Here is a 27,731-nt window from a genome sequence, read left to right as displayed (position 1 = left end):
AAGCATATTATTCTAGTGGGAAATAACCTAAAAAAAAATCAGGTTTGTACTGGCAGGTAAAGGCAGCAGTGCTGGTGTGTGAAGAGCCTCTGACCAACTGTATTCAAGCCTTTGCCAGTGACCTTTAAAACGTCACTTATGATGAAAAAGCTCTGCTTTTTTATGATAGGCTGGGGCCGATGACGACTGCGGATGGTGTGAAATGTATTTGTATTTTCAAATGCAGCCATGCTCCAACTTTTCTTTCACTATTTTGAATATGAAATCTACGCCCAGGCTTTTTTGGATTGAAAAACCCATTTAAATTTCCGGAAGCAGCAATAAATTTGTGGATTGGTCTGGGAGCTGTGAAGTCAAGTAGGACGCAAACGATCGGGTAGTTGTAGGAAGCGCGACATGTGCGGGCTACAAATTAAACCGCACGCATTGTTAGTCTAGCGCGAGCTTTTACTTTGAAAATTCGAACCGGAAGTGTATTTTTTCCGCTGTAGAAACCGCAGCAGTCAGACATGTAGCGTGCCCTGTCGGAAAACAAGGATACAAACAGGACTTACAGTTAATAACAACAGAGCCGGATCTGGGAGAAAGGAGGCGAGACAGCGCCGGTACGTCCCGCTCGGCCCCTGCCTGCCCGGTGTGATGGCTGTCCGGTGTGGGCTGTAGACTCCTGCGGCGGGACTGACGGTGAGAGCTCAGCTGCTTTAGCCCCCTTCCCCTCTCGCTCCGCTTCTCTACAATTTGCTTGTTATTCATTCATTTCTGCCGCTGGAACAGGTGTGTGCCAAAGCGCCGAGGAGGACGCTTTTCTCCGGTACGAGCCCGAAGTGTTTTTGTCTCCCGGCAACTTTTAAGTTGCATGCAAACGCGGACGGCTTTAAAACACCAGCCAAGCAGTCGGATTTCGGCCATGGCTCAGCTGAGCTAAAGTAAAATATTTATGTTCAAGGTGCTACAGAGTGAGGCTCAGGCCACAGAGCCACAGTAAAAACTCGTAAGGGCCTGCGTGTAAATAGGCTTGTCCATCCTCGCCTCCGCTGTCAGGCGGATGCTGCCTGTCAGGACTGTATTGATAGCTGATGGACATCACGGCACGCCTCTGCTGCACAGGCTGCCCCACCGCAGTCAGGGCAGGGATCAAACCACCCCCAGGCACCCTTTTATGTCCTCAGAAACGCGTTGACCCACGTCACGGGTGCACGTCTAATCTGTATAACCTGAGCGCATCGTAATTAAGTCAAGTTTCTCAAAGTGCTCCCTATGTGTGGGACCTGTTAGAGACAAGTTGTAGTTTGTGGTCTGTTTCTGTTGCAAAATGAGATGGATACATGTTATCACTTCATATTTAATAAAATAAAATTAAAAAAGGTGAATCATCTTTTCAATTCTATCTATAAAAAAGCTACTTATCTTTGTCCTGTTTGTACTGCAAGTTATCAACACCATATCTGAAAAAACTTAATATTGGTTTACACTTAAGTCATTTTAACATGTAAAACACCAAAAAGAAAAAATGAGAGAACTATGCTGTGTTTATAACCATTTCCCAGAGTCACCTGTAACATTTTATCATAACTCGCTGACTTCAGAAGAATCTTGTTTCTCAGCCTTCCTTTTTTCCACCTGCCTTAGGCATTAATATACAGTGGTGATGAAATAGGAGTGTTAAGTATTGGCTCCTTCATTCATATGTCACAATGTGACAACTTAATTAATGTAGCCCAGAGGTGAGAATTTGAGATCGTGGAAGCTTGTTGCTTTCTACATTTTCAGCTCAGCTTCAGCCTTGCAAAGTTTCATGTTCACATTAAGAGTTTCAATCTTTCTGGCAGGTGATCCGTTAAAAGTTTGCGAAAAATGTGCATCATTCTGTCTGTCACAGCAGGACTAGACTGAGGCGAACATGGTGTTTCAGTCTTGAGCATGTGAGCGGTTTGATAAAACTGAAAGGTCAGAGAAGAGAGGGAATGTGCGCGCACGCCAAGGCGTTGACAGCATAAAGATGAAGGGGGAAGGAAAGAGTGAGAGGACGCTGTCCAGCCTGATTGAGAAGATGACCCGGTTCACCCTGTAATCGCATACAGACCAAAATAACTACACAGTAGCAGGGATTTCACAAAAGAATCATTTTTACGGTCTAGCCCTCTTATTATTTGAATAATGGTCAGTTTGCATGTTTTATGTGCATGGATCAGAGTATGCAGAAATACAACTATTCTTTTTCTTCATTTACTGCTAGTCTGAAGTATTTATGTATATTCACTCATAGGCTACTGTATTAGCTGTACTTTCCGAGTAGTGGTTAGAACCCCCTTCCCCCTTAAGAATTGCCTTCATTCTTTGTGGCACAGATTCAAAAAGGGTGCTGGAAACATTCCTCATAGATTTTGGTCTATATTGACATGACAGCATCACACAAATCTTTTTTGGCTCACATCCATGATGTAAATCTCCTGTTCCACCACATCCCAAAGGTGCTCTGTTGGATTGAATCTGGTGACTGTGGAGGATTGCCAAGAAAATATCCCTACACCACAACACCACCATCACGTGACCTGCGAATGGATCCATGATTTTTATGTTGTTTACCCTTCAAATGTGGCAGCAGAAATTGAGACTCATCAGACCAGGCAATGTTTTCCAATATTCTGTTGTCCACTGTTGGTGATCCTGTGTGGACTGTAGCCTCAGTTTCCTGTTATTAGCTGATAGGTGGTGTCGACTTCTGCAGCCCATCTGTTTCAGTGTTTGAGGTGTTGTGGATTCATTGATGCTGTTCTGCAAACCTTTGTTTCATCAAAGAGACATTTTTACGCAGACAAATGCCGCTCACTGGTTATTTTTTTCCTCAACCCTTCTCTGTAAACACTAGAGATGGTTGTGTGGGAAAATCCCAGGAGATCAGCAGTTTCTAAAATGCTCAGAACGGCCGTCTGGCACCAACAACCATGCAATGAGCATTTGTCTCTATTCTGATGCTCAGTTTGAACTAGAGCAGGGCGATATGGCCAAAAATATTTATCACGATATATATTTGAAAATTTGCGATAACGATATAACTGACAATATAATTGATGGGAGACAAAATACAACTCCACAACTTTACTAGCGCAAAAAAAGCAGCTGTTTTTTTATGTGCATTAAAGCTATATAAAAATTTAACAGTGCAAATGCAAATTTCTTGCTGAAAGTTTAATCCAAGGGCATTTCCAGTAGAAATGGGCAGATGTATCCTGAGCATAACCATGTATAATATCCACTGAAGTTAAAAAGAGGTGCTTTGCAACATTAAACTGCATTGTGCCAAATAAAAAAGTCAAATACGTATTTTTCGGACCATAAGGTGCATGGGATTATAAGGCACATTAAGCGAAACAAAGCAGTCAGATAAATCAAACTTTATTCAACTCATACTTCTTGCTTCCTCCACTTCTGTACCATTGATTCCTTAATGCTGTATTCTATCACAGCTGCTCTATTCCCATGTTGTTGCAGTATATTAATGACTAACCTTGTATTGTGGCTGGATTATCTCAGACTGAAGTTTGGTCCGTTTATAGCATGCTGCCATGCGATTGCATTTGTCTCTAACCATCAGGAACCCTCACGTTTATCGAGTGGAAAAGTGTTAGCATTCATCCTGCATCTTCACTGTTTTTACTATGCTAACATAGCTGTGTCGCTAGCGATCACGTAGCACATCATTATATACCAGCTAGCCCAACTTCAGTAACCCTACAAACGTCACTGCTGTTTAGTTTCCTGTCTTCATTTATGTTGGAAGTGATAGCAGAGCTGTACGTTTTAATTTTTTCAGAAATCTCTCAGTCAGAACATGCTATATCATGCTTAGGTAGCTAGTGAAACTAGCGAGCTAACTTCCTGCTAACTTCTAACTCCGTTAAATGTAATAAATTCTGTTTTCATGGATACTTGGATGTTAAACTTAATTGTTACACCTGGTAAAGCAGCAGTGCTGATCATTTTATTAAAGGTGAAATCATTTAGACAGTTTTTAACTCTCAATATGCCACAGTTGTTCGTTTGACTTTGGGACCCGGCCGCTTGCATGTTCTACAAAAAAATGTCCTTTGGTGGGTATCTGACAGACAAACACCAAACCAGTTCAACATCACTGAAGTTGCACCATTTTTACAAACCAATTCTGGTTCATCCATTGCACTCAACGATCCGCTTCCCCCCTTCTCATTCTCCGTTGCCGCCATGCTTTTTGGAACAAAGGCACTGCGCATGCGCGTTTTACCCATATTCTATCGCGATATTTTATTTTCTTATCGTTGCCTAACATTATACCGGTATTACCGTGAAGGGTATAATATGGCCCAGCCCAAGTTTGAACTTCAGCAGGCTATCTTGACCATGTCTTTGTGCCTGAATGCTGTCATGTGATTGGCTGATCAGACATTTGTATTAAGCAGCTGAACCGTTGTACTTAATGAAATGGCAGGTGAGTGCACAATAGATTGTCTTATGACGGGTTCAGTAGCAGACTAATCTTGTGCCAAATTCAACAAAATGTTAATGTGTTAATCTACTAATTAATCTACTAAATTAAAAACAGTGATGAGCAAAACTAGTAAAATGGGACTAAGCCTAAGATTACTGACATCTGCAAGAAACCACAGACACTTTCTAACCCCCACCCCCACCCCCCAAAAAAGTGGTCCTGCACCGGATTTCGTGCCAGTAGCTTTCCTGTCTGGGGCCTGGCATCAGGAAGTGGGGTGGCTTCTTAATCAAGCAGAGGTAAACATGCCCTCTGAGGAAAAAGCAGGGAACATTCCTCAGATAGTGAGGAGTACATGCCGGGGTGTTCAGCCTGCAAGAGAACAAGGTTACACACTTGCATTGGATTCAAAGATACAGGCACAGCTAAGATAAATAAAAGTTATCATTGCATTCTGCAGTTCTTTGATGTCAATGAAGAGAAGTTAAATGCAAAAGTAAGGCTTTAATTAGTTTTCTTTGAGTCTGCAAACTAAGATCCCCTTTAAACCTTATCATTGACGAAAGCCTTCAACAACACGCCGAAGCAGAAGCTTCAAAAGAGCCCTGTTACATCTAACTTGACATCGCACAAAGCTTTCTTTCTAAAGCAGACAAGTTAAACACTGCTGGTGTGACAAGCTGATCCCAATTCATTGCTGGCATTGATGTCATCTGCTGGCTACTGATAACTGCCCTGAATTTCACACAGATGGAGTAAAGTGTGTTTGCGCACGTCTTTCTCTCCGTGTGTGTACACACAACGGCATATGTGTGTGCTGTTTGCAAAAGGTGGGACACCCTCGGCTACACAGTAGTACAGTATGCAGAAGGTGGTAATGTGTTTGGGAGCGCAGGTGCACGGCAGAGAAAATGTGGGATGGGGAAGTGCTGAACAAGTACGGCGGGGAGAGGGGATCCTTGTAGGGCTGGGCGTTGCAGTAAGGACACTGCAGTAAATACTAGCACACGTGTGACGGAGGATCAGTGCAGCTCTTAAACCAATTTGTGCTGCACCTTCTGTCAAATATTTACCTTACTGAAATTATATTTTTAATTTTTCCTTTATATCCTCCCCTTCACCTGATGACTTTTTCTACTCCCTAATCTCTCATATTCAGAGGATGGGCGCAGTGTCCTGGTGCCTGAGGAGATGTCTTTGGGTCGGCTCCTACGGCGTGCCTCCTCCAAGGCCTCCGACCTCCTGACCTTTAACCCTGGGGCGGGGGGCTCATCGTTACGCTCGGGACTGGATGGCGAGATTATCTTCTCCAAAAATAATGTTTGCGTGCACCCCGCGGAGCCCCTGCCTGGCCTGGCTGAGCACCACCCAGGTTAGACTGAACCAAGTGTTTCTTCTTCTAAACTTTTCAACTTGACAAATACAACAGAAGAAAATACATAAATGTGCTGCAAGTAGCCAAGACAGTAATACAGTTGTTTATAGAGGTCATGATGAAAAAGTGAAAATGGCTGAGACACTTAAGTGTTTTGTACCCTTTTAATTTGCTCAAGTCAGCTATTTGTCCCCAGCTGTTACTTAGACTTTTTTGCAGGGTATTACTGACTTTGCAGTGCATTTGTCTGTTTGATTGTGTTGTATTTGCAGCGCATGCATTACATTACATTGTGTTTTATCTATCTGTAGCTGGCATGGAAGTGCTTTTTACACCTCGGCGCTGGCAGCCACCACAACCGGAGGTGTTATACTTTGGGGGATGTGTGTTCATTCCAACTTGTGAATGTGATATCTCTTTGGCGGTTTGGCACAACTGGTCAAAGTGCAAAGACGGTCAATGTGACATGCCTCGTTCTTCAGAACATGTTATTTGAGAAACTCCAGGAGATTACACTACTGTGCAAAAGTCTTGATTTACCCTTCATTTCTTTTTATTTTGCTAAAAAATGGGAAATGGGTGCAGCAATTTACAGTATATATAAGGCAAACACAGCAGTTAAAAGTCAATATTTAGTGTCACGGCACAGCGTGAACTCTTAGCAATCTCTCTTGTAATTTCTTTAAGCAGTCTTCAGGAATAGCTCTCCAGGCTTCTTGAAGGATATTCAAAGCTCTTCTCTGAATGTTGGATGCCTTTTGTTCCTCTATCTGTCAAGATGATCCCACACTGAGGTCTGGGGTCTGGGTTGGCCAGTCCGTGGCTAATGTTCCACTCTGTGTTTTTTCTATCCCTGTAAGCTTTTAACGTATTGGCCGTGTATTTTGGGAACGCTGTCATACTGAAAAATAAAGCAGGTGCCACGTCAGACATCTTTCAGATACTTATGGTGGATGAAAATCTGAAGGTATTTTTCTGTACCTCAGTTTTGACAAAATCCCCAACACGGGCTGAAATGCAGCACCAAACCATGACAGTCTCCATCATATTTTACAGATGGGTCTAGACACTGTTATCCCTCTCTCCCGACCTCCTCCTTAGATATTGACAAGTTCTCAGCCTTCTTTTTCTTCTTAACAGCCACCCTGACAAAGCTTCTGTGAACAGTTCATTGATCAGCTGAATAGGATGTGACTTTCAGACACTCTCCAGCTATAAATTATAGCTGGAATTATACTAATTAATAAAAATTATAATAATTCACTAAAAGGACTAGATGTCCTTTTGCTGAATTATTATAATTATTATTTTTTTGTTAACGCCTGACACTTCTTCTCTTGTCTCTTCCTCAAATGTTTTCACCTCATGGCTCTGTAGAAATCACTTTGTTGGTGCAAACATTTCACACTCGTCCAACTGTCTTATCTTTGGCTACCTTTGGTTAGGTGCCGTTTTGTATGTTTGAGTAACTCCCAGGTCAGTGTTAAGTGGCTTAACCAACAAAAGTGTTCCCCTGGTATAATTGAAAATATATTCAGAAAGCCTGAAAAGCTACTGCTCAAGACCAGGATTGAAGTATGAACTCAACAGTCAAAGGTCAAGGTCACTTTGACCTAATAAAACGTGTTTGTGACCACAACTCAACAATCCACATGCCAGCGATGATAGAATTTCACACCAGTGTCAAATATGTAGAAATGATCTAGTGATAACCTTTGGATTTGAATAGATGGAATATAAATTTGCCTGTTTGGGGAAAGTGTTCAACTGTGAAGCAAGCGATGTCACACTCTTTTAGCTATCATGCATTTAGATATAGAAGAAACACAAGGGAATATAAAAAGACAAACATGAAAACCATAAAACGATAAATGAAGAAGAAAATGTGAGACGACGTTTTAAAAATATAAAAAGAGCAGTAAATTTAATTGAGTAAAAAGGCACTTGATTTAATATAAACCTATATAAACCTCACTGATACTGCTGCTAATCCAAAAGAGCACACTTTTGCTTTGAAATCAAGGTTAAAATAGCTAGAGTTATACTTCTAACCTCTATCTAAAAGGTAAGATTAAAGGGGCTCTAAACCATGTGACATTTATAGCTGTGTCCGATAAGCTGCTGTAAACTTCATTCAGGTTTTTATTGTACTGCCTCATAAATTCAAACAAGAGCTGTTCCTCTGTTTTATGAAGCCTTTGGTCGTTAGTTGAATTGCTTTACCTTTGTCTACTTGCCTTATTCATACATGTAAAGACCGTACACGGCTAGTGGAGTGGTTTTGAATACGTGTTGTCTTTTTTCCTGGCATATATGAGCAACACTTCCTCTGTCATCATCATCTCCCTGTTCTCGAGTTACGTGTTTGTTTTAAATTGGCTGCTATATATAAAATGCTTCACAAGCTCTTCTTACATTCCCAAATTACCTCCACCATAATTAGTCATAACACGATCAAGGTTTTGTTGCCCTCTGCAGGCTACCTCTGTGTCCATGTGGAGAAGGATGAGAGCCTGGGCACCACTCTTATCCTGACCTGGGTCCCCAACTCCCGCATCCAGAGGCAGGATGAAGAGGCGCTGCGATACATCACTCCGGAGAGCTCGCCTGTACGCAGGAACGCCCGCCGCAGAGGCAGACGGTACAAGAACGTGTTACTTAAAATGTGTCTCTGGGTTGTTTATGCGGTGCTGATATCTCGATCAGCACCACACAGTAGTGGGAAGCAGTTTTCAGTAAAGCATGAACTGAAATACTCTCAAGGAACTCAATTTATAAACATCCTTTCCAGACCTCACTCCCGTCCCCCAGCAGCCCAGGAGGAAGACGAGGATGAGGAGAGGAACATTACGAGCAGCACCTCCACAGAGAGCCACAGCCTGGTGGTCGAGGCTGGAGCCGATCCGTCCTCACACCAGCAGCAGCTCCCCTCAGGTGGGGAGGAAGGCGACGAGGGCTCCTGTGAGCTGTCTGATGAAGTGAGCCGGGACAGCACTATGGGTTCGGACTCGGACACCTTCTCCTCTCCCTTCTGCTTGTCCCCCGTTAGTGAGGCCCTCTGTGAAAGCAGTGGCTCCGTTTTCCTGGACAACGAGAGCAGGTCAGTGAGAGGATTGAAAATCGCCTTATTAATAATAGAATAGAATAAATTTATTGCCCACATTAGTGGAAAATTTGGCTCACCAAGTCACAAATCAATTAATAATAAAAAGACTGACAATTATGAGCAAATGTTGCATTTGGCACAAATTATCTTTTATACAGCTTTTTAGTAGCTAGAGGCAACTTATAACCTTGTCCTGAATAAAGACAATAATCTTTATTATTAGTTATACATAGGAGAGTTTAAACTGTTTAATTTTGTATGTTTTTTTTTTCCCTTCAAGGTTGAGTAAAAATAATAATTATTAAAAAATATTATTATTATTATTATTATTATTATTATTATTATTATTACGAAAACACACTAATTGGTCAGGTCACTTTTTTCCTTCTCATATATATATATATATATATATATATATATTAGGGGTGCAACGATATTCGTATCGATATTGAACCGTTTGATACAGTGCTTTCGGTTCGGTACGCATATGTATCGAACAATACAACATTTGTAATTTATTTTATCAACTTTCCTTCCGACGATGCTGTCTGTGTTGAGCGCTCAGTGAATCTGCGTTCGACTACTAGGCCTAGGCTGCACTGTCAGCGCAGATCACTGAGCACTCAACACAGACAGCATAGTCAGAAGGAAGAGCGCAGGGCAAGCTAGCAAGACACATGGACCTCCCCCACCCTCATTCAGATCTGGCGTTTGGAATTATTTTGGTTTTCATGTGACGTATGACCCTGAAGGTAAGCCAGTCATGGACTAAAGTAAAACAGTATGTTGGATGTGCCATGCAATGCTCAATTACATGGGTGGGAACTAGTGTGTTAGCGCAGTTAGCTCATTAACGTGTTGGCCGTCTAGCCCCACACACGGGGCGATCGGCGGTAGCTCGTTAACGGAGATTTGCCGTGTTGTGGCGTTAAGGTCATTTCAACGAGATTAACCTGAAAGCACTAGTGGGAACACGACGAATATGACTTCGTCTGCACATTTACGCAGACATCATCCTAGTGCAAAGACCAAAACAACAAGCATGCTACTAACTTTAGCGGAGTCATTTAGACAGCTGTTAGCACATGATTCTCCTTATGCTGCTGAGAATATAGCCCAGAAGAAGCGGATAGTATAGCTTTTATTTTGGAAAGAGACATTTCTCTGTAATAAACTCTCTTTTCCAAAGATGAGTGATTCCTCAATCAGATACAGGGCTTGCAATATCGCTAGCCCGACGTCCTGGAGCTAGCGATTTTTTTCAGTCGGGCTACCAAAATCTATCTCTGCCCTGCCCGTCAGGCTATTGTAGGAAGGAAAAATATGTGTCAATGCTTTTGCATTCTTTCAGAAATGTAGCTGGGTAATTATGTCATTGGCATCGGTGAGCCACTGTCAATATGTGACATATTGCAATCGCGTTTGAATTTGCGCTTGTTTTTTTGCTTTCACTTTGCAATCGCGCAAACTGTGTATAGAGAGCGACAGCACTGATCTGTGAGTGATGATAATTTGTGCACCAATTCCTCTGACATCGTCTTATTAATCGTTAGCTTACTATGCAAACATGACAAGTGAAATCTCCTGCAGCTTAAACATGTGAGAGGTTGATCGCGCAGAGAATCGCTGAGCTTATGTGAGTCCGTGTGTAAAAGCATTTCAGTTCTGCTGAGCCAAATAAGACAGGTCAGTGCGTGTGTAAAAGCAGCAGGATATATATTTGACTACAATGACCTGGATGACTGAGAACCTTCACAGACAGATATATATTTTAGTTCTGCTGAGCCAAATAAGACAGGTCAGGGTGAAGAAGTGACAGCCAAAGAAAAGCTTACCACAAAACGGAGAAGTTATGACAAATCAGACTATAAGGCAAAAAGAAAGTGCAGCTTTATGGTTTCATGGACAAAAGAATTTCTGTGGCTGCAATATGACGAGCTAAATAACCAGGGCTGCACATAAGTGGTCCGCAGGTGCGCATTCGCTGTCAAAATAAAAAACGCGCACAAGGGTTAGGGTTAAATTTAAAAACTGTACTTTTGAGTTAAAATATATTTATAATTTTAATAAATGACAAATTAAAAAGGCATGAACATTTTTTTTGTATCGAAAAAATATTGAACCGTGACACCAAAGTATCGAACCGACCCGAACCGTGAATTTTGTGTATCGTTGCATATATATATAAATATATATATAAATAAATTTTAAGCACAATGCAACACTAAATCCTTCAGTGCGTGCAAACTCAGTTTTAAAATTATTCAAATTTAATTATTTGTTGGGGTTTTTTGGGGTTTTTTTGAGGGATGGTGTGACTTAGCATTTTACATATTGTTTTGTGTTTGTATTTGTTATCATAAAAATAAAGACACTGTGTGAAAACTACAGTAACTGACCCGTTGTTGTCCAGGTTCTCAAGTTTATTTAACAAACAAAGAAAGGTGAAGCTAAACCGTTTACACTTCTGTTTCATACAGCAGGGTTCATACACACATCTCTGTTGACTGGATAACACTTCTAACCAGTCACCAAACAGGAACTAACACATTCAAAGCCTGTTATGCGCAGTTTTAAGAAAATATAATCAAAAACTTTGGACAGCTTTTTTCAGACTGAGCCTGCCACGTGTTTAGGAACTAACTTATGGGAAGGGTTATTTTGGGTTATTTTTGCATACATTTAAAGATCATGGAAGTGTTGTGTGAGTAGATTGTGTTATAAATATTATGAGATTGTGTGTGTTTCTTTTAAAAGCGAATGAGGCTATATTAGTGGGCTGTTCCTACATTCCTCGAGGTATTCAGTGGTACTCCAAAGTAAATTTATAGTAAATATTTCATTCTATTTAATATCAGCTAAGTTGCTCCATAAAGTCAAAATGATTGATTTCTTTCCCTTTCTTGTTGTGGCTTCGAATAACATAATGTTAAATTTTCCCTTACTGTAATTTTTTGTGTTATTTTTATTCACAAATTGTTTTTTTTAGTTGCCCTAAGCTACCAGAAGGTGGAGCCAAAAAGAAAAGAATTGATTGCATGTGAGCTGGTTTACAGTTTGAAGCCACAAGGTGGCTCACTGCACTACAGCTAAATGTCCCGAGCGACCTGAAAGCAGGTAGATGACTTCAGCAGGAACCATGAAATGTTATCAGGCTTCACAATTTCAATTTTTATTTAAATTGGCCTTCGATCTAAATGCTGTGTAATGTCACAGAGGTCTTTAAATAAGTCTCCAAATCCTAAAAAAACAAACAAAAATAAAGCAAGCCAAACCACAATCCCTCCACACACTGTTCTGTAGTCAGGGGAGCCATCTGTACAGTAATTGCGTTGCTGTTCAGACCTCGCGGTCGTGTGATTTTATGATTCCCTTCGCGGATGTTTCCTCACGCAGCTATGTGGCCTGATATGTTGCCCAGAAATGTGTAAGCCTGTGTCAGTGTCCCCCACCCCCCCCCCCCCCACCGCCCCACCCCCACCGAAAAAGAAAAAAAAGAGTGAGACAGTGTGACTTTAAGTGTTTTTAGCCACTTTTTCACATTCGCTGTAAGTGCAGTCAGTGTGTGACTTGGCATTGCTCTTTGCTTCACAGCTTCTAACCTTTACTCCGTCCCTCTCTTCATCCAAAACTCTCTGCCTCACTTGCTGCTGGTGTCTCTTCACAGCTCTCTGGCACTGTATCCATCTTTTCCTCTGCCTGTTATTTTTTTCCCCCCTCCTTCTTTTTCTTCTTCTTTTGGATTCTCCTCTGTTCTCCATATCTGTCAACTCCTCCCACTTTTCTCATTATTATTATTTCACATCTCTTCCTTTTGCATATTCTCGAGTTGTATCGTTTGGTGTTGTCCACCTCTCAAATACTTCGGCCCACCACCACCCCCCCCCTTTCCCCTTCCCCTTCCTAAAGTCTGTGTGAAGCCCTTTGATTCTCAGTGCTCCCAGGGTTGTTGTGCTGGGCTGAATGTCAGCTCTCTGGATTAGAGGACTGAAGAGAGCAGAGCAGCAGCCAAAACCCTGGAACCCACTCAATCTCTCTTTCTCTCTCTCTTGCTTTAATTGACACTGTTAAGGGGCCAGGAACTGGAAACATGTCACTTGGAATCATTCAAAGAGAAAGCTCTGCGAATGAGAGTGAGAGCGGATGAAAAGGGGGGGCAGAAAGAGGAGAGCGGTGGGAGAGGGCAAAAAAGAGGGAGAGAGAGAAATCTGCAGCAATCTCTGTCGAGCTTCTTAACAAGTTTCTTTAAAGTTTAACATTAGTTTATGATGCTGTCAATGCGTACTGCCTTCTTGGGGCTGCACTTTGTGGAACGTTTAGTATATGATTATGTCTAAGAACAGTGGTTTTTTACTGTGACGCCTGAAAACGTTTGCAACCATTTGTTACGTATATTTGGTCTGGCAGTTGCGATCTTAGTTTTTCCTTGTTTTTCCAGTTTTCCATGTTTAAATATTTTTTCAACTACCTAATTGTTATGTAAGGGGGAAAAAATCGGTAAACAGGATTTTTTTTTCAGCAGAAATATTTCTTTCTTCTTTATCTGTTGGTTTATAATCAAATTAAAGTACATTTAATATGGACAAAAGAGTGTCCAGAGTGCAGAAAGTGCCTTTGAGGGATTATTTCCGAAAAGGATAAGATGATGCTGGATGTTTTTTCTCCTTTTCTAAAACTTCAAATTGTACTGACCACTTTTCAGTGTGCGCCCACACCGCCCCCTTCATCTGAGCCCTCCCTTAAACTCCCTGTTCTCTCCAGGGATTAGCTAGAGGACCTGGGAGTCTCTGTAGGCCTGTTCACTGCGTGGTGGTTCTCAGGGTGACCTGGCAGCACTTTCCCCCGGAGTAAAGCCTTATGTGTGTGGAGGGAAGCATTACACAGGGCCTCAGGGCAGTTTGATCTCACCCTGGCCTGGTGGGACATGATGGTTACAGCAGTCTCACTCAAGCAAAACAGCTTGTTTATATAATGTACACTGTGCAGAATTTATGGCGTGACTGCTGCCTACTTTTGCTCCCTAATATAAATGAATAGAATCGAGCTCTAAACACTGACAGATGTTGTTAATCACTTCTTGAGTTTACGCTTGAACGCAGCACAGTGAATGACCCATGCTCAGATTTCAGAAATCAAGTGCTTTTTCACTCTGACCTTTGTTACTTTTTTTTTTTGTCTGTGTGGCGAAATATACAAAAAGATTTTAATGTATGAGTCTTAAGCATGCAGGAAAGAGAGAAGGAAATGTCAGCTGTAAATGGGCTTATGGGCCTTCACAGTCACTTAACAAAAAAAAAGGGGAAACACAGTTGTCCGTTAAAAGATCTCCTTCATAGTTCACATTGCCTAACTCTCTTACCAGAACTCTCTGCGCCTCTCTCCCCGTCTCGTAGTCTTCCACAGTCTGGTTTGTGGCATGATACATGAGACAGAGAGCAGTAAATCACCAGATAGCATAAGGAAACAGTGCAGCTTGGATTGATCAGCCTTGTTATTTTCCCATCTGCTAACAGGCAAATTATTAGCAAGACATGATTGATTCGGGGCGTAAAAGGCTCAGCCGGCCTCTCTCGTGATCAAAGAAGCCAACGTGTCAGCTGATGCGAGCAGAGTGGGAAAAAATATATACATTTTTACAAATTGATATTCTTCTCTTACTAAATTTTGATCGTGAATGACCTCTTCTTGGCTGTATTGTTAAAAAATATATATATATGCATCAGAAATATATGTGTGTGTGTGTGTGTAGGATTTATAGCAAGTCATAATCAGGCAACTTAATTTACACGTGTGCTTCTCAAATGTCGCCGGGTTTAATGCATTTCTGTTTCTCAGCGTTAGCAGGTCTGGAGACGTGTTTGCGAGTGCATTTTGGTCATTAGCTATGGTCCATTCTTGAGCGTCTGTGTGTGTGTGTCTACATGTGTGTACGTTAGAGAGAACACGCCAGCCAGCGAGCAGTTTGGCTGGCGTGTGGTTTGCTGCGGTGCGCAGTGCGTGTTTGTGTTGGCCACGTACATATTTTGGCATTGTCGCATGCATGTTTCTCTGCACACACGTGTGATTATAATGTGTGTGTTCTTGTGTGTCTCCTCGTGCAGCAGAGGAGCCTTCAGCTCAGGTTTCAGTGCCGGGAACAACATGCTTGCCATGAGGGAATGACAGGGGAAATTGGACAGCGGACAGTGTGATTTGTGTGTGTGTGTGATTTGTGTGTGTACAGATTTCCTTGTGTGTTTGTGCATGTGTGTGTTTCTGTCCTCTGACGCCTCCATGCATTCCTCCTATTCTCAGCCTCTTGGTGAAAAACATATTGAGACATAAAACAACAGGGAAGAGCTGAGCCGAGGAGTGTCTCCACCAACGGCCTCTGACTTTGTGATATTAACTGTCAATGCTTCACGTTGAAAAACACAACTTTCTATCTGAATGTGAGGTTAAAGAAGCAAAGAGAGAGAAACTACATTTAAAGACTCCCTATTGTGATGTAAAGGGGAAAATACTTGAATTAAACAAACCCCCAAATTCTGATTCCAAAATCTTTTTTCTTTTTTTTTTTTAAATTTATTTGTTTTCCAGGGAGCTGTGCGAGGAATCCATGAACCACTCGGCCAGCTCTGCTTCAAGTTTGGACAGCCATGCCCCCTCTGAGAGCAGCAGCCAGTCGCAGGGCATGCGGTGGGAGGAGCAGCAGAAGCTCCTAGCTCTGGAGCAATTGTGTGGAGTTTTCAGGGTCGACCTGGGTCACATGAGGTCGTTGAGACTCTTCTTCAGGTCAGTCGGAGAGTGCAAAAGGTCGGAGAAAGGTCGCGAGGGGTCACTTTGCTGCGCTACTGCGTAATGTTTCACTCTCTCTCACAGGCTCTTTGTTCGCTGCGTGAGGTTCTTTATTACTACAGTAGTTATTGACTTTATCATTCACCATTGTGTTGTTGCAGTGACGAGGCCTGCACTAGTGGCCAGCTGGTGATAGCTAGCAGAGAAAGCCAATATAAGATCCTCCACTTTCATCATGCTGGCCTGGACAAGCTGGCTGAGGTGTTCCAGCAGTGGAAGTGCTGCAGAGAAACTCAGCTCAAAGACCAGGTCGGGTTACAGCCCAAATTCCCAGTTTGGCTTCTAGTTTTATTGGAAAAGGAAGCATTTTTTTTAACAGTTTTTATTCAGTTGTAGTGTCCTCGCCAATGTGTTTCTCCCCTTTGGTCTCATTTAACATCAGGTGTCAGATGAGAAGTCTTGCATGCAGTTTTCCATCCAGAGGCCCACCCTGCCATCGGCCGAGACTCACCCAGAAGAGAGGCTTTATCGAAGGCTGGATGTCACCACTTGGCTACGTCACCTCAACCAGAACGGACAGGTGGAGGAGGAGTATAAGCTGCGCAAGGTATGTATGCAGGTGTGAACACAAGCAGGCTATTATAATTCTGAGGAATCAGTCAGAACGTAATCAATCAGCTAATATGTTAAGCTCAGTCATACCTATCCATACTGTAAGCATCACATTTTCTGGTAGCACATGCTTCGGAAAGTCATTTTGAAACTCAGCCCTACACTGAAGTTTCAGTTTGAATCAGCACTCCCAGGTTGTAAATGATGAGAGGATTGGTCTTGGCCACTGTCCCCCTGTGACTCATTTCAGTCTTCTTTGATTGACTCAGTTTAAACTTTACCATATTGTTGAAAATGACTCAGAGGCCGTTAGACTCAGACCAAAACATTTCCTCAGTAAATGCACAAGTGCAGGAATTGCAAAAGAGGACTGTTCTTGCTGGACCTGCTGACAAAGCAGTGTTTGTTTTTTTGTTCTCTCTCCCCCCCCCCCCCCCCCCCCCCCCCCCCCCCCCTGCTGACAAAGCAGTGTTTGTTTTTTTTGTTCCCCCCCCCCGTTAACATTACAGAAGTTTCAGTTTTGCAACATTTTGCAGCACTTGATAAACAAGCCTAGTGAGGTGATAGTTGCATTGCAGGCTGTGCCGCACTGTCTGCATGCCTTGTTTGCATAAAGTATGGTTTGCTCTCATAGTTATCAGTTTTGGCCCCTGCTTGCCCTTTGAACGCAGAGAACACACTCCCTCTGTGCTCACCTCTACACTCTTTTTACCAGGCCATCTTTTTCGGTGGTATCGACCCATCCATTCGTGGTGAGGTGTGGCCCTTCCTGCTGCACTACTACAGCTATGACTCCTCTTCCCAAGAAAGGGAAGATTGGAGACTGCAAAAGCGTAGCCAGTACCATGACATCCAGCAGAGGAGGTATGTTTGTGGAAGTACAGTGTTAACATCATGAAGTCTTTTTAAAAGTATTAAAAAAAAAGAAAAAGCTTGTATTGAGAGACATCTGTATGCTTCACTCTCTGAAACACAGATAAACTATCATGTGGCTGCAGTGTCTGCTGCCAAATGCTCAGTCAGTCAAACATTAAACCATATGTGAGCCTATTGTGGCTTTTCATCGCAGGCGCTCAGCAATCAATAGGCGCAATCAGGAAAGTGTTAAGGGGAGGTGCTGGGTGTGAAATAAAAGGTCTCTTGAGAAAAAAACATGTCAGCGCTTATCAGATCATACTGTCTTGTCGGATGGAAAAAATAAAACAAAAACAAAAAAACAGAACACAGCTTCGGTATGCACGGCCAACCACACGCACACGTCACACACACACGAGCACGTTCCCCAGTCTTCATTTGCCTCCAGCCTGCCATCAAAAAGGTTAAGTGTACACATATTTTCACACATTGTGCCCCTCTGTCTGTAATGAATATGATAATTGGACAGGTTTCATGTGTATGGCCTATTAACATTTTGAGTGCTTGAGAAGGTCTTATTGAAGTCAGGTAATTAGAGTCCTTGTTCTGACTGTGATGTGGATTCCTGTAAAGAGCCTTTGAGTAGAGCCAGCCTCCGGGGCCACTAGTTGATCATTAGGAGCAAAGAGACATGTCTGTTCATTCTGTGTCACCGTCAGATGTGATAACTACCTGGCCGTCAATGGAAATGGGGCAGCAATAACAAGTAAAGCAAAACTAACCAGACTGACACTAGATTATTGTGATTACTGTGTATGACTGTGTACGTGACAAATAAAATTTGAATTTGAATTTGAAATGTGAGCGCACAACAAGAAAATATGCGAAACTAACAGAGGAATGTGAACATACATTAAGCATACCAGTAGTTGTCCTTTTTCTTATCCCTATCATTTAAAAAACATTTCAAGCTGTTGTCATAATTTTTTTTGTTTGCAGCTTTTATTACATGATATATATTGAATAAGAAAATGTCCTCTGGCTAACTTGAAGATAAATTGTTTTATTTCATTTTTTTTTAGAGCTTATAAGTATAAGTATACTATACTATAAATAAAAGTTATTTTAATTTTTTAAAGTGGTCTTGAGCAATAGCTCTCCAGGCTTTTCTGAAGACTTTTCAGAGGTTTTCTTTGGACATTTTTTGGACTTTTTGGCTGCTTTTTCAGTCATTTTCACTCTAGTCCTTCTACCTGATGATTTTTGTAGGAGATTTTTTGTTAAGCCACTGAACTCTGACTTCTGAACCATTCAAGGATTAAAAACGGGTGACTAACTCAAGGGATGAACCAGTTTAGGGTCTATACACACAGACAACTTGGCAAAGAACCAATTTTAAATTGTATCTGTAGGTTAGCTATTTTTAAATTAAGACTGCTCAACTTTTAAAAGAAAATGGAGCAGATCTGTCCTCAAATTACAAATAACAAAACAAAACAATAAAAACACATTTAAAAGATCTTACCTATACTGCTACAATGAGAAGCCTTTGGCCTTTAATCACAGTCTAGTTATTGGATACCAAATAATCCAGTTGATAAGGCTTCTGAGCTTTTATACTTACCATACATATGTCAAATTTAACTTGCTGCTTCTCACTTGTGGCATGACAGGAATCATGTCAATCGCATTTCTGGTCTAACCTGAATAATGTCCGGCAGATGATATCATCCGATTAGGTTTCTTTTTAAAGCAGATAAAGGTTTCATCGTTTTCAGTTCCTGCTTGAAGAACGTTTAAAAAAATATATCAATGCCATCAAGATTAAAATTAAAAATAGTTCATTATTGGTTTAAGAAAGTTGTTAAGAGCCAGGTTTTCTTGTAGTTTTTAAAGGGGTCTTGAGCAATAGTCTTTGGACATTTTTTTTTTACTCATTCGTCCAGTCTTTGTATAGTATATGACCGCTTTCAGAGTAATGTTGTTTGTTGATTAAGCCACTTAACAAAGACCTGTGAAACATTGAAGCATATAAAAGAGACCTAATTCAGGGGATGAACCAGTCTACACATAAAAGACAACTTGGAAGAGAAGCAACATTAAATTGTATCTTTAGGCACTTTGTTACTTGCAGCCTGCCACAAAAAACACACAATTTATTTCTTTAGTTAAAATTTGAAAAATCTGAAGAGAGCGTTTGATCCACCATGAATTGCCACGTGGAAAGAGTCTCAAAGTCTCCACGACTGCATCCCACACACAGTGCGATGGAGTTGGTCATGGATTGGCCTCCCCAGAGCCTGGAGGTCAACATTATTGAAGCAGTGTGGGATTATCTTAACAGAGAACAGAACAAAAGGCAACGAACATCCAAAGAAGAGCTTTGACTGTCCTTCAAGAAACCTGGAGAAGTGTTCCTGAAGACTACTTAAACACAATACACAAAAACGTGCCTAAGAGAGTTCAGGCTGTGCTCAATAAAGGTGGTCACACCAAATACTGACTTTCAAGGTTGTTAGACTCATGCAAACCAGAATTGTTTTTGCCTTATATCCTGTATTTCCATGTATGTTTGCACATTTTTCAATAAATTGCTGCACCTATGTCCCATCTTTGCAAAATATATAGAAACGAGGGATAGATTAAGACTTTTTTTCCCTCAAAAAAAGTCTCACCTCAGAAAAGTCACATAAAAATACAGATTTTTGCCTCATTCAATTATAACTATCTATGTTCTTATTGTCTAGGCTTATGAACTACAAAGTGATGAAAACAATTCAAATTTCAAGTCAAAGAGAAGTAGAAGGGTCCAAGGACACGAACACAACAAAAACTAAACAGTTGCGTGGCATTGCATCAGGTGTGCGCTCATTATTCCTGGTGGGGCTTCATGGAAAACAAACAGTGTTAATTAAATCCCCTCTGCTTGTTAGGACTTGAGTACATTAGTGCCACACTCAGAGTACATTGCTAATATAGTTGCTAACATCTACAGGGAAGGATAGGGGGAGTTTTATGGTTGTGGTATTATTCTCAGTGGAACACTTGATTGTAAAATACCCTGCCAGGCCCACTGTTTACACACCCCTGGATTTTTTGTTCATTTCTAGCTAAGTGTTAGTGTTACACCTGAGTCACATTTGCATCAACGATCACTTGATAACCCTTCATTTTGTGATTCTAATTACCAAGCATTTCCTAAGAGACTGTGCAGTGAAAAACTTTTTTTTTAACGCCACCGCTTTAACAGCTTTATTAACTGCTGCAACTTTAAGTTTGCCTTTTCTTTCGCTTAATATTTCTGTTGCTTTCTGGTGTTTATATGAATTTTTCTCAGGTTGTCCATGAGCCCGGAGGAGCACAGTGAGTTCTGGAGAAAGGTCCAGTTCACGGTGGATAAAGACGTGGTGAGAACGGACCGCAGCAACCACTTTTTTAGAGGCGAGAACAACCCGAATGTGGAGATCATGAGGTCAGACCACCATCTTTTTCTCATTTTTCCCATCCACTTTAAATTTCTATCTGTCACCTTCTCCCAGTCCAGCCTTATCGTTCCTCAGCCCAACGCACAGGCGTACCTATTCATTTCATATTCTGAACCCTGAGGGAACGGCAAATGAGTTTCATGCTTTATTGACTCTGACTAAGCCGTCTGAGCACTTTTGATGCATACTCAGAGCTAATAGCTTTCCAAACGAGGAGCAAGAGGATTTAAATAGCATATTAGTTTAGTGACTCTCATCAAGGCTCCTGGTATTTGTCCTGGCATTATGTCTCATATTGTATGTGAGCTGGGGTGATACCAGCACTGCACATGTCCAGATAGAGAGCACTCATCTCATAAGTTAGCTCACAGCTATTACTGATATGTCAAATAGACATTTGTCTGGATCATTTAGTCTAAGCAGAGAGACCGGCATCCTCATATTGCAGTCTCCGTCTCCACAAATTCAGTCTTTGTTTTTAATTTAGTGCTCAAACAACAGAAACTATCTTTAGCCTGTTTCCTTTGTTTATGCAGTACTTACTAAGGTCTGAAAACAGCAAAGGAAGTTTTCTCAAAATTGGTAACCATGCAAGAAAAAGGGAAAAAAAAACCTGAGAGTGTTTGGGTGGGACTATACATTTGGTTTGGCAGGACTGTGTAGAGGCTGTATTGGAGACTGTGAAAGGGGTTTATGTTTATGGTTCTACTGTGGCCACTTACAGCGCTTTTTTTGAGATGCTGAGATGTTATGACACCACTAAGATGTTCGTGGTTGTTGTCGCCTCAGGCGGATTCTGCTCAACTATGCAGTGTTTAATCCTGACATGGGCTACTGCCAGGGCATGTCTGACCTGGTGGCCCCGCTGCTCACTGAGATCCAGGATGAAAGCGACACCTTCTGGTGCTTTGTCGGCCTCATGGAGAACACCATCTTCATCAGCTCCCCGCGGGACGAAGACATGGAGAGGCAGCTGGTAGGCAGTTTCTCTGTGCGTCTTTTGTGAGTTGTACGAATGTCTGAATTGATTCTGCAGAGACGCTTTACACCACAGCTTTCTGACACTTCAGCTTCAAGTTGTCTCTAACAATTTCTGTAACTTAGACATTTATATCTATTTCCTTGACCAGATGCAAGTGGCTAGATTAAGCTTTCTTTGTTCATTCTTTAAACAACTCTTTCAGTTTTCTGATGAATCACATTGTACAAAGCTACTTTGATCTACTCCCTTATTCATAAGTCATCACCACAGTTGTTGGTGCTGCATATTTGATGCCGAATGCCCTTCCTGATGCAATCCTCAAGGGATTTGTCTCTCCTCCTGGGATCTTTTTGCTTGTTAGGTGACTGTATAAATCATTACGCTATAGAGCCACTATGCAGTATAAAACTCTGACTCTGTGATGTCAGTGAGGGTAGATATCCCTAATATGGTCATCCCAGCCACACAGCTCCACAGCCTGCTGTTCAAACTTTGAGTTTATGAAGGGCAGCCAATCATAAAGTTGGCTTAAATAGAAGGAGAAATAAGCTTAAACAGCCCTATGATCCTGCTTCCAGATGTACCTGCGGGAGCTGCTGCGCCTCATGCTGCCACGTTTTCACCAGCACCTGACCAGGCTCGGGGAGGACGGCCTCCAACTCCTCTTCTGCCATCGCTGGATCCTGCTCTGCTTTAAGAGAGAGTTCCCCGACACCGAGGCCCTGCGCATGTGGGAGGCGTGCTGGGCACACTACCAGGTCAGGTCAAAGTCCGAACGGCTCCTTTGCATACACAAGTTTGAAAGAAAAACTTTGCATATACTACGCTGCATGTTACTCCTTTAATGCTTCCCACTGCAGGCTTCTGTAATCCTGCCTTTAAAACCTGTAATTGCTCTTCAAGGGGTTTAATGGTTTTGTTTATTTTTGGGTTTTGATTCCCAGAGATTACAGTGACCCCTAATAGCATATTAGCTTAAAAAACAAATTGTAAAAAGTAAAAATACTGTTTAAAAAAAAAAAAAAAAAAAGTCATTTGGCTTATCTTGAATCGATCTACCCAGTGCATATTTTCCCACCCTTTCTGTATTTTATCAGAGTTAGTCATGCCTGTGTAGTGCGTAGTGAGAAAGAGGTTAACACCTCTCCTCAAATATCAGCCTCACTGCTTCGTGCCATCTGCTCAAACTCTCTTCTAGATGTTCTGATCTGAAGCTACAGGTGGTGATAGAAGAGATATGAGAGTGAAACCTTGGTTTAGACAGTTGAGTGTCACATACCAGATGGGCTAAAAGCAAGAATTTCTGATTGATATCTGATTTTTCTGTGAAAGGGAAGAATCGTGTAATATTGGGTCACACAATATTTATCTCGACAGTTCTTGCTAAACGAAATGTTTGGGGTTAGTCCAAAAATAGATTTTTCATGAAAAATGTTTTGCTTTTCTTAAAGAATTTATTGCTTTCTTAATGATAAAAGGACAGGTAAACTGTAAAAGTCTGGCTATTCCACCAGGAGGTGAAAACAGACCTATAATAAAGGCATGGGGGAAGATATTTTAATGTGTTATGGACAACTGAACAAATACTATTGCACATCAATAGCTCATTGTGTACAGTAGATTTAATAAAGGCCTTATTTAATTTCGTATTGAAAATCATGGTAATTTTTGGGCTTATAATGATTTATTTGAACCTGCATCCACACAGGGTCAAACGTAAATATACACTCACTTAAATCTTTTAATAAATGGTCCTGAAGGTTCTACAGTGTCTTTGAACTTGCCAAATCATATCAACTTTTCATTAGTGATCATGATTGGCTACAGCTGGTAGTTTCTGGTAGACACCTCCCATTGGATTAACCAACGCTCAGAACAATGAGAAGGTTCGAGGAACTCAGTGATCATCTAGATTTACACAAGTTACAGACAGTTATACGTAAGGACAAGTTATTCTGATCTTACACCACTCTGGTGGCATATATTCCACAAAGTTGCTGGAATTAACCACTCAAATCAGCAGCTAGATGGTTGTAACTTGGATACAACTGGGTGTTTCAGCAGGATAATTATCCCAAACACACAAGAAAACTGGTTTTTAAATGGATAAACCAGGCTAACATTAAGCTTCTGAAATGGCTTTCACAAAGCCTCGACCTCAACGCTATTAAAAATCTATTTACTATACTTAAAACTCTGGTCTATGCCAGTAAACCAAACAATTTAAACGAACTCTGCCAATTCTGCCGGGAGGGGGGTTAAATATCCAGCCATAATCATGCCAGAAAATTATGCCAGAAACTTGTTGATGGCTACCAAAAGCATCTGATAGAGTTGCAACTTGTTAACGGACATTTGAGCAAATATTAGTGAGCGTAGATGTATCCTTATCCTAGACGTGTCCTTAACGTTGTTCCTTATAACAAAGGCATGAATAAATGCAAAGCACTTACTGAAATTTAAATTTGCATTAGTAACATAACTGACTGTACACCACAGAAGCTGATAATATGCATATTTTCCTTCTACCTTTCACTTCTTTGCTGATCTCCTCCTCTTTAGACGGACTACTTCCACCTGTTCCTGTGTGTGGCCATCATTGTTCTCTACGGGGAGGATGTGACAGAGCAGCAGCTCGCTACTGACCAGATGTTGCTGCACTTCAGCAATCTCTCCATGCACATGAACGGAGAGCTGGTTCTGCGCAAGGTATCACAGTAAAACCTTTTTTTTTTGGTTTTCATGCCTTTATGTTACCATTTCATCTCACTACTCCGCTTCCTTCATACCAAAAATAAAGGTTATCACGCAGCAATCTCCAAATATGAGAATAATCGGTTGTTTACGATCATCATAAGAATTCTTCGACAGACTGCTGCATTGCTACACATTTAAACCAAATCCAGTGCTGCTTGCATTAAGGCAGCCCTGCCCCAATGCTGCAGCAAAGCAACTGATGCACATTAAGTTGCCCACAGAGGCCTTGAGGTACTAAATGGGAGGCTGCCATGCCAAAGTGGAGGATTTATGATCTCCATCCCGGCTATTGTGTCCATGCCTGCTTCCTCATGTTTATGGATACTGTGTGTTACTACTGCAACCACAGGCAGCGAGTTCATGTTAGCATGCAGGTGGTGTAACTCCACAGCTTTGCTGCATGCGATGCGGACTTTGTAGCTTTAGGCAACATCACGCTTTCTGACCTTGAGAGTCTTTTGTTATCTTTTAGCCTGGAGTCGAGCCCATTGATTTATTTTGGTGTTTTAATGCGCTGTTTGATATCAGCATCGATCTGTGTTGCATTTATTGGCTCCGCATCGTGGCAAACTAGAACTCCTTTCCTCTCGTCCTGCTTTCCAGGCCCGCAGTCTACTCTACCAGTTCCGCCTGCTTCCCAGGATCCCGTGCAGCCTTCACGACCTCTGTAAACTGTGCGGCCCGGGGATGTGGGACAGCCGCTACATCCCCGCCGTGGAGTGTTCGGGTGAACATCCAGACTCGCAGAGCTGCCCCTATGGAGGCACCTCCACCCCCCAGCCCTCCTCACCCTCCCCGTCATCCACACCCTCACCGAACCTCACCCCGACACCTCCACCGGAGGGCAAGAGAGGCTCTAAAACTCGAGACATTTTCACCTTTCGGAAACAGACCTGAGGTGGAGGTTATGAGGTGCTTTTGCTTGTCACCGTGCAGCACCTGTCCCCTCCCCATCTCTCTCTTTCTCTGTGTCTCTCCATCGTCCATGCTTCTAGTTTTACACTCTTAAAAAGGATATTTTGCCACACATGGAGCAATGTAGAACACTGCCTTACCAGAATGTTGTTATTAACATTCATTTCACAAGACTCCGTGATGAGGATTCGCTGTTGGATAGATCAGAGGTCAAGAAGCTACTTTCCTCCAGGAGCAAAATGGACAATCACCAGCCTCTATGTTGGCTGGAGTTACTTTCAGGTTCTAGTCTGCCGCTGGCTTGGCTTTCTTCCAGGGGCTTCGTGGGTAGGGGGTCACATCAGGGTCCGAGGCAACTGGGCTGAATTCTTGCGGATGCTGACCCAGGGTCAAAACAAACTGGAGATTCATTCACAATAACTTGAACTTTACATTTTGAACACTGTTCCCATGTCCTGACAGTGGAATATTTGTCTGAGTATCAAGTTTATACATGCATATCTCAAGTCTGAGCAGGACATTTTTAACGTGAAACCTGATCCTTTGGTGTTAACAGAGAGGCGTTAACCTACATATGATGAATTTGAATGGATTAGCGGTCTGTTTAAGTTTTGTTTGATTTTTAAACAAAGTGAATGTTTTGCGTTTATATCAACAGTTACAAATATTTAGCAATATTATATCCTTGCATGAGCAGTTCTTTACATATAGAGGGCACAGCGTACAGTAATTGTTTTTAGAAAACACAGAGGTAAGAATGTGTTTACAGGACAAACACATCCTGAGGGCTTTCTTGTATTTCCTCATCAGATGATGGGAAAGAACCTTCTCGTAGTTTCTCCTGAGGAGCCGGAGAAAAACAACAACATTCTTCCTTCTGAGAAAGTCAGGCTGTCATGTTACCTGTTGAGCAATAGGATATTTATTTTTCTTCCCTTCCCGTTTTCACATTAGCATAAAAAAGCAAATGAAATGTATTTTCTGCTCGAGGTGTCGAATGGGTGTGACGCCAGAGAGAACGCGGACGGCGGTTTTTATCCAGACAGGAAAAACTGATGACTTTCTCTCCTACTTGAAACTTCATCCTCGTCTGTGTTGAACCATGTTTAGACAGCCTTGTGAAAAATTATCAGCACAGTTTTTAGTCTGTTTTCCCCCCTTTCCTTCCAGAAGTCTTTCCACTTCACCTTAAAATGAATGACAACACTCAAGAATCAGTTCACATGAATGTATTTGTGTTTTTTTGTTTTGTTTTTTTGCTTCGTCTCACTCGACAACAGAAGTGTTAAAATCTTTGATATATGTATGTGTGTGTGCGTGCGTGTGTGTGTGTGTGGAAACTCGATTGGCCGCTAACATCTGGTGAGTCACAGAATGCCCTACGACCAGATTAGCAGCAGCCACCCTGCAGAAAAAAACCTGGTAGATAAATTAGAAAGACAAGCCAGCCGCTTTAGCAGTTAGGCTTTGAGGAGGGATGCGTGCTGATCTTAAATCAGACTTAAAGGCAATCTCCACTTGGAAAACATCCCTGAGACATTTTGAGCAACAGGCCTCTAAGTGAAAACATCTTTAAATTGTTGCTAAAACGCAACATTAAGATCTTCAATCGGGCTTTCTCCACCGCCCCCACACCGCCGCACTTCCCCCTTCTTTCGGTTCTCTGCATCTCTCAGCAAGCAGCCTCAGTAAATGACATATTAGTTATCATGTGCAGCTGTTTGCTGGAGATGCCCGCAGAGTTTTAAAGATGGGGAGGCTGCGGCGAAGTGAGCAAAGTCAGAAAAACGGAAAAGCAACGGTCGGCGCGAATGTGTGTGAAAGGGAGCTCATGAATTGTATTAGCATTGAAATCACATTTGTTTACACGGACACTGCAAGTCACAAGCTTGATTAATGAACACTCCGATTTCCAGGGGTGGTTGTTGTGAGTTGTGGTCACGAATGTACAGCTGTTAAGCTCTATGATATGTTGATGCATTATTGTACACGTCACAGGGAAAAAAGAGCCTATTCTTATCATTGGTATCATTGAAAATGACTGAAATAAAATGACACTAATGCTTTCATGAAGCACTTCTGAAAGATTGTTGTTGTTTTGCTGATTAAATAATATTTCAGTTTATGTCATTTTGAGGATAAATTGTTTTGATCTGGTAGAAAATAAAGCAGAAATGGGGTTTACTGCACTAGAGCCAGCATTTTTCTGTATAAAGATTAAAAAAATACTAAAATTTAGTATTTTTTTTATCTAATAAATAAATGCAAGTATCAAGATTATGCCCAAATGAACCAAAAGAAAAAATACCTAATGTCTCAGCCATGTAGATATTATAGTGTATTATTACTAATACGACATATCCAGGCTACAATATTTTCTTTAAGTAGTCTTTAGGAAAAGT

At 41.7% G+C, this 27,731-nt stretch overlaps 1 protein-coding gene across 1 annotated transcript; it reads left to right on the top strand.

Moving 5' to 3' along the window:
- The first annotated feature begins 625 nt into the window (after nucleotides 1-625).
- tbc1d16 (TBC1 domain family, member 16) lies at nucleotides 626-27,459 on the top strand. Its single transcript, XM_085454137.1, has 13 exons — nucleotides 626-684; nucleotides 5,625-5,837; nucleotides 8,319-8,481; nucleotides 8,632-8,940; nucleotides 15,526-15,720; nucleotides 15,885-16,032; nucleotides 16,166-16,330; nucleotides 17,051-17,199; nucleotides 20,528-20,662; nucleotides 21,465-21,651; nucleotides 22,236-22,415; nucleotides 24,220-24,366; nucleotides 25,018-27,459. The coding sequence occupies exons 2-13, from the start codon at nucleotides 5,657-5,659 to the stop codon at nucleotides 25,309-25,311; spliced, it is 2,253 nt and encodes a 750-aa protein (XP_085310263.1). The 5' UTR covers nucleotides 626-684; nucleotides 5,625-5,656; the 3' UTR covers nucleotides 25,312-27,459.
- Nucleotides 27,460-27,731: the final 272 nt, after the last annotated feature.

The sequence above is a fragment of the Copadichromis virginalis genome, linkage group LG4 (assembly GCF_057382275.1).
Source record: "Copadichromis virginalis isolate Kocher_CV1m ecotype Utaka linkage group LG4, C_Virginalis_male_GT1.1, whole genome shotgun sequence".
Classification (NCBI taxonomy): Eukaryota; Metazoa; Chordata; class Actinopteri; order Cichliformes; family Cichlidae; genus Copadichromis; species Copadichromis virginalis.
Note: the sequence above shows the minus strand (reverse complement) of the source record. Positions and strands in the feature narration are given on the sequence as shown.

Coding starts and splice junctions, on each gene's coding strand:
- tbc1d16 (XM_085454137.1), top strand. CDS start 5,657: ATGTCTTTGGGTCGGCTCCTACGGCGTGCCTCCTCCAAGGCCTCCGAC. Junction 16,331..17,050: donor AGGAGTATAAGCTGCGCAAG/GTATGTATGCAG, acceptor TCTTTTTACCAG/GCCATCTTTTTCGGTGGTAT. Junction 20,663..21,464: donor CCGAATGTGGAGATCATGAG/GTCAGACCACCA, acceptor TTGTCGCCTCAG/GCGGATTCTGCTCAACTATG.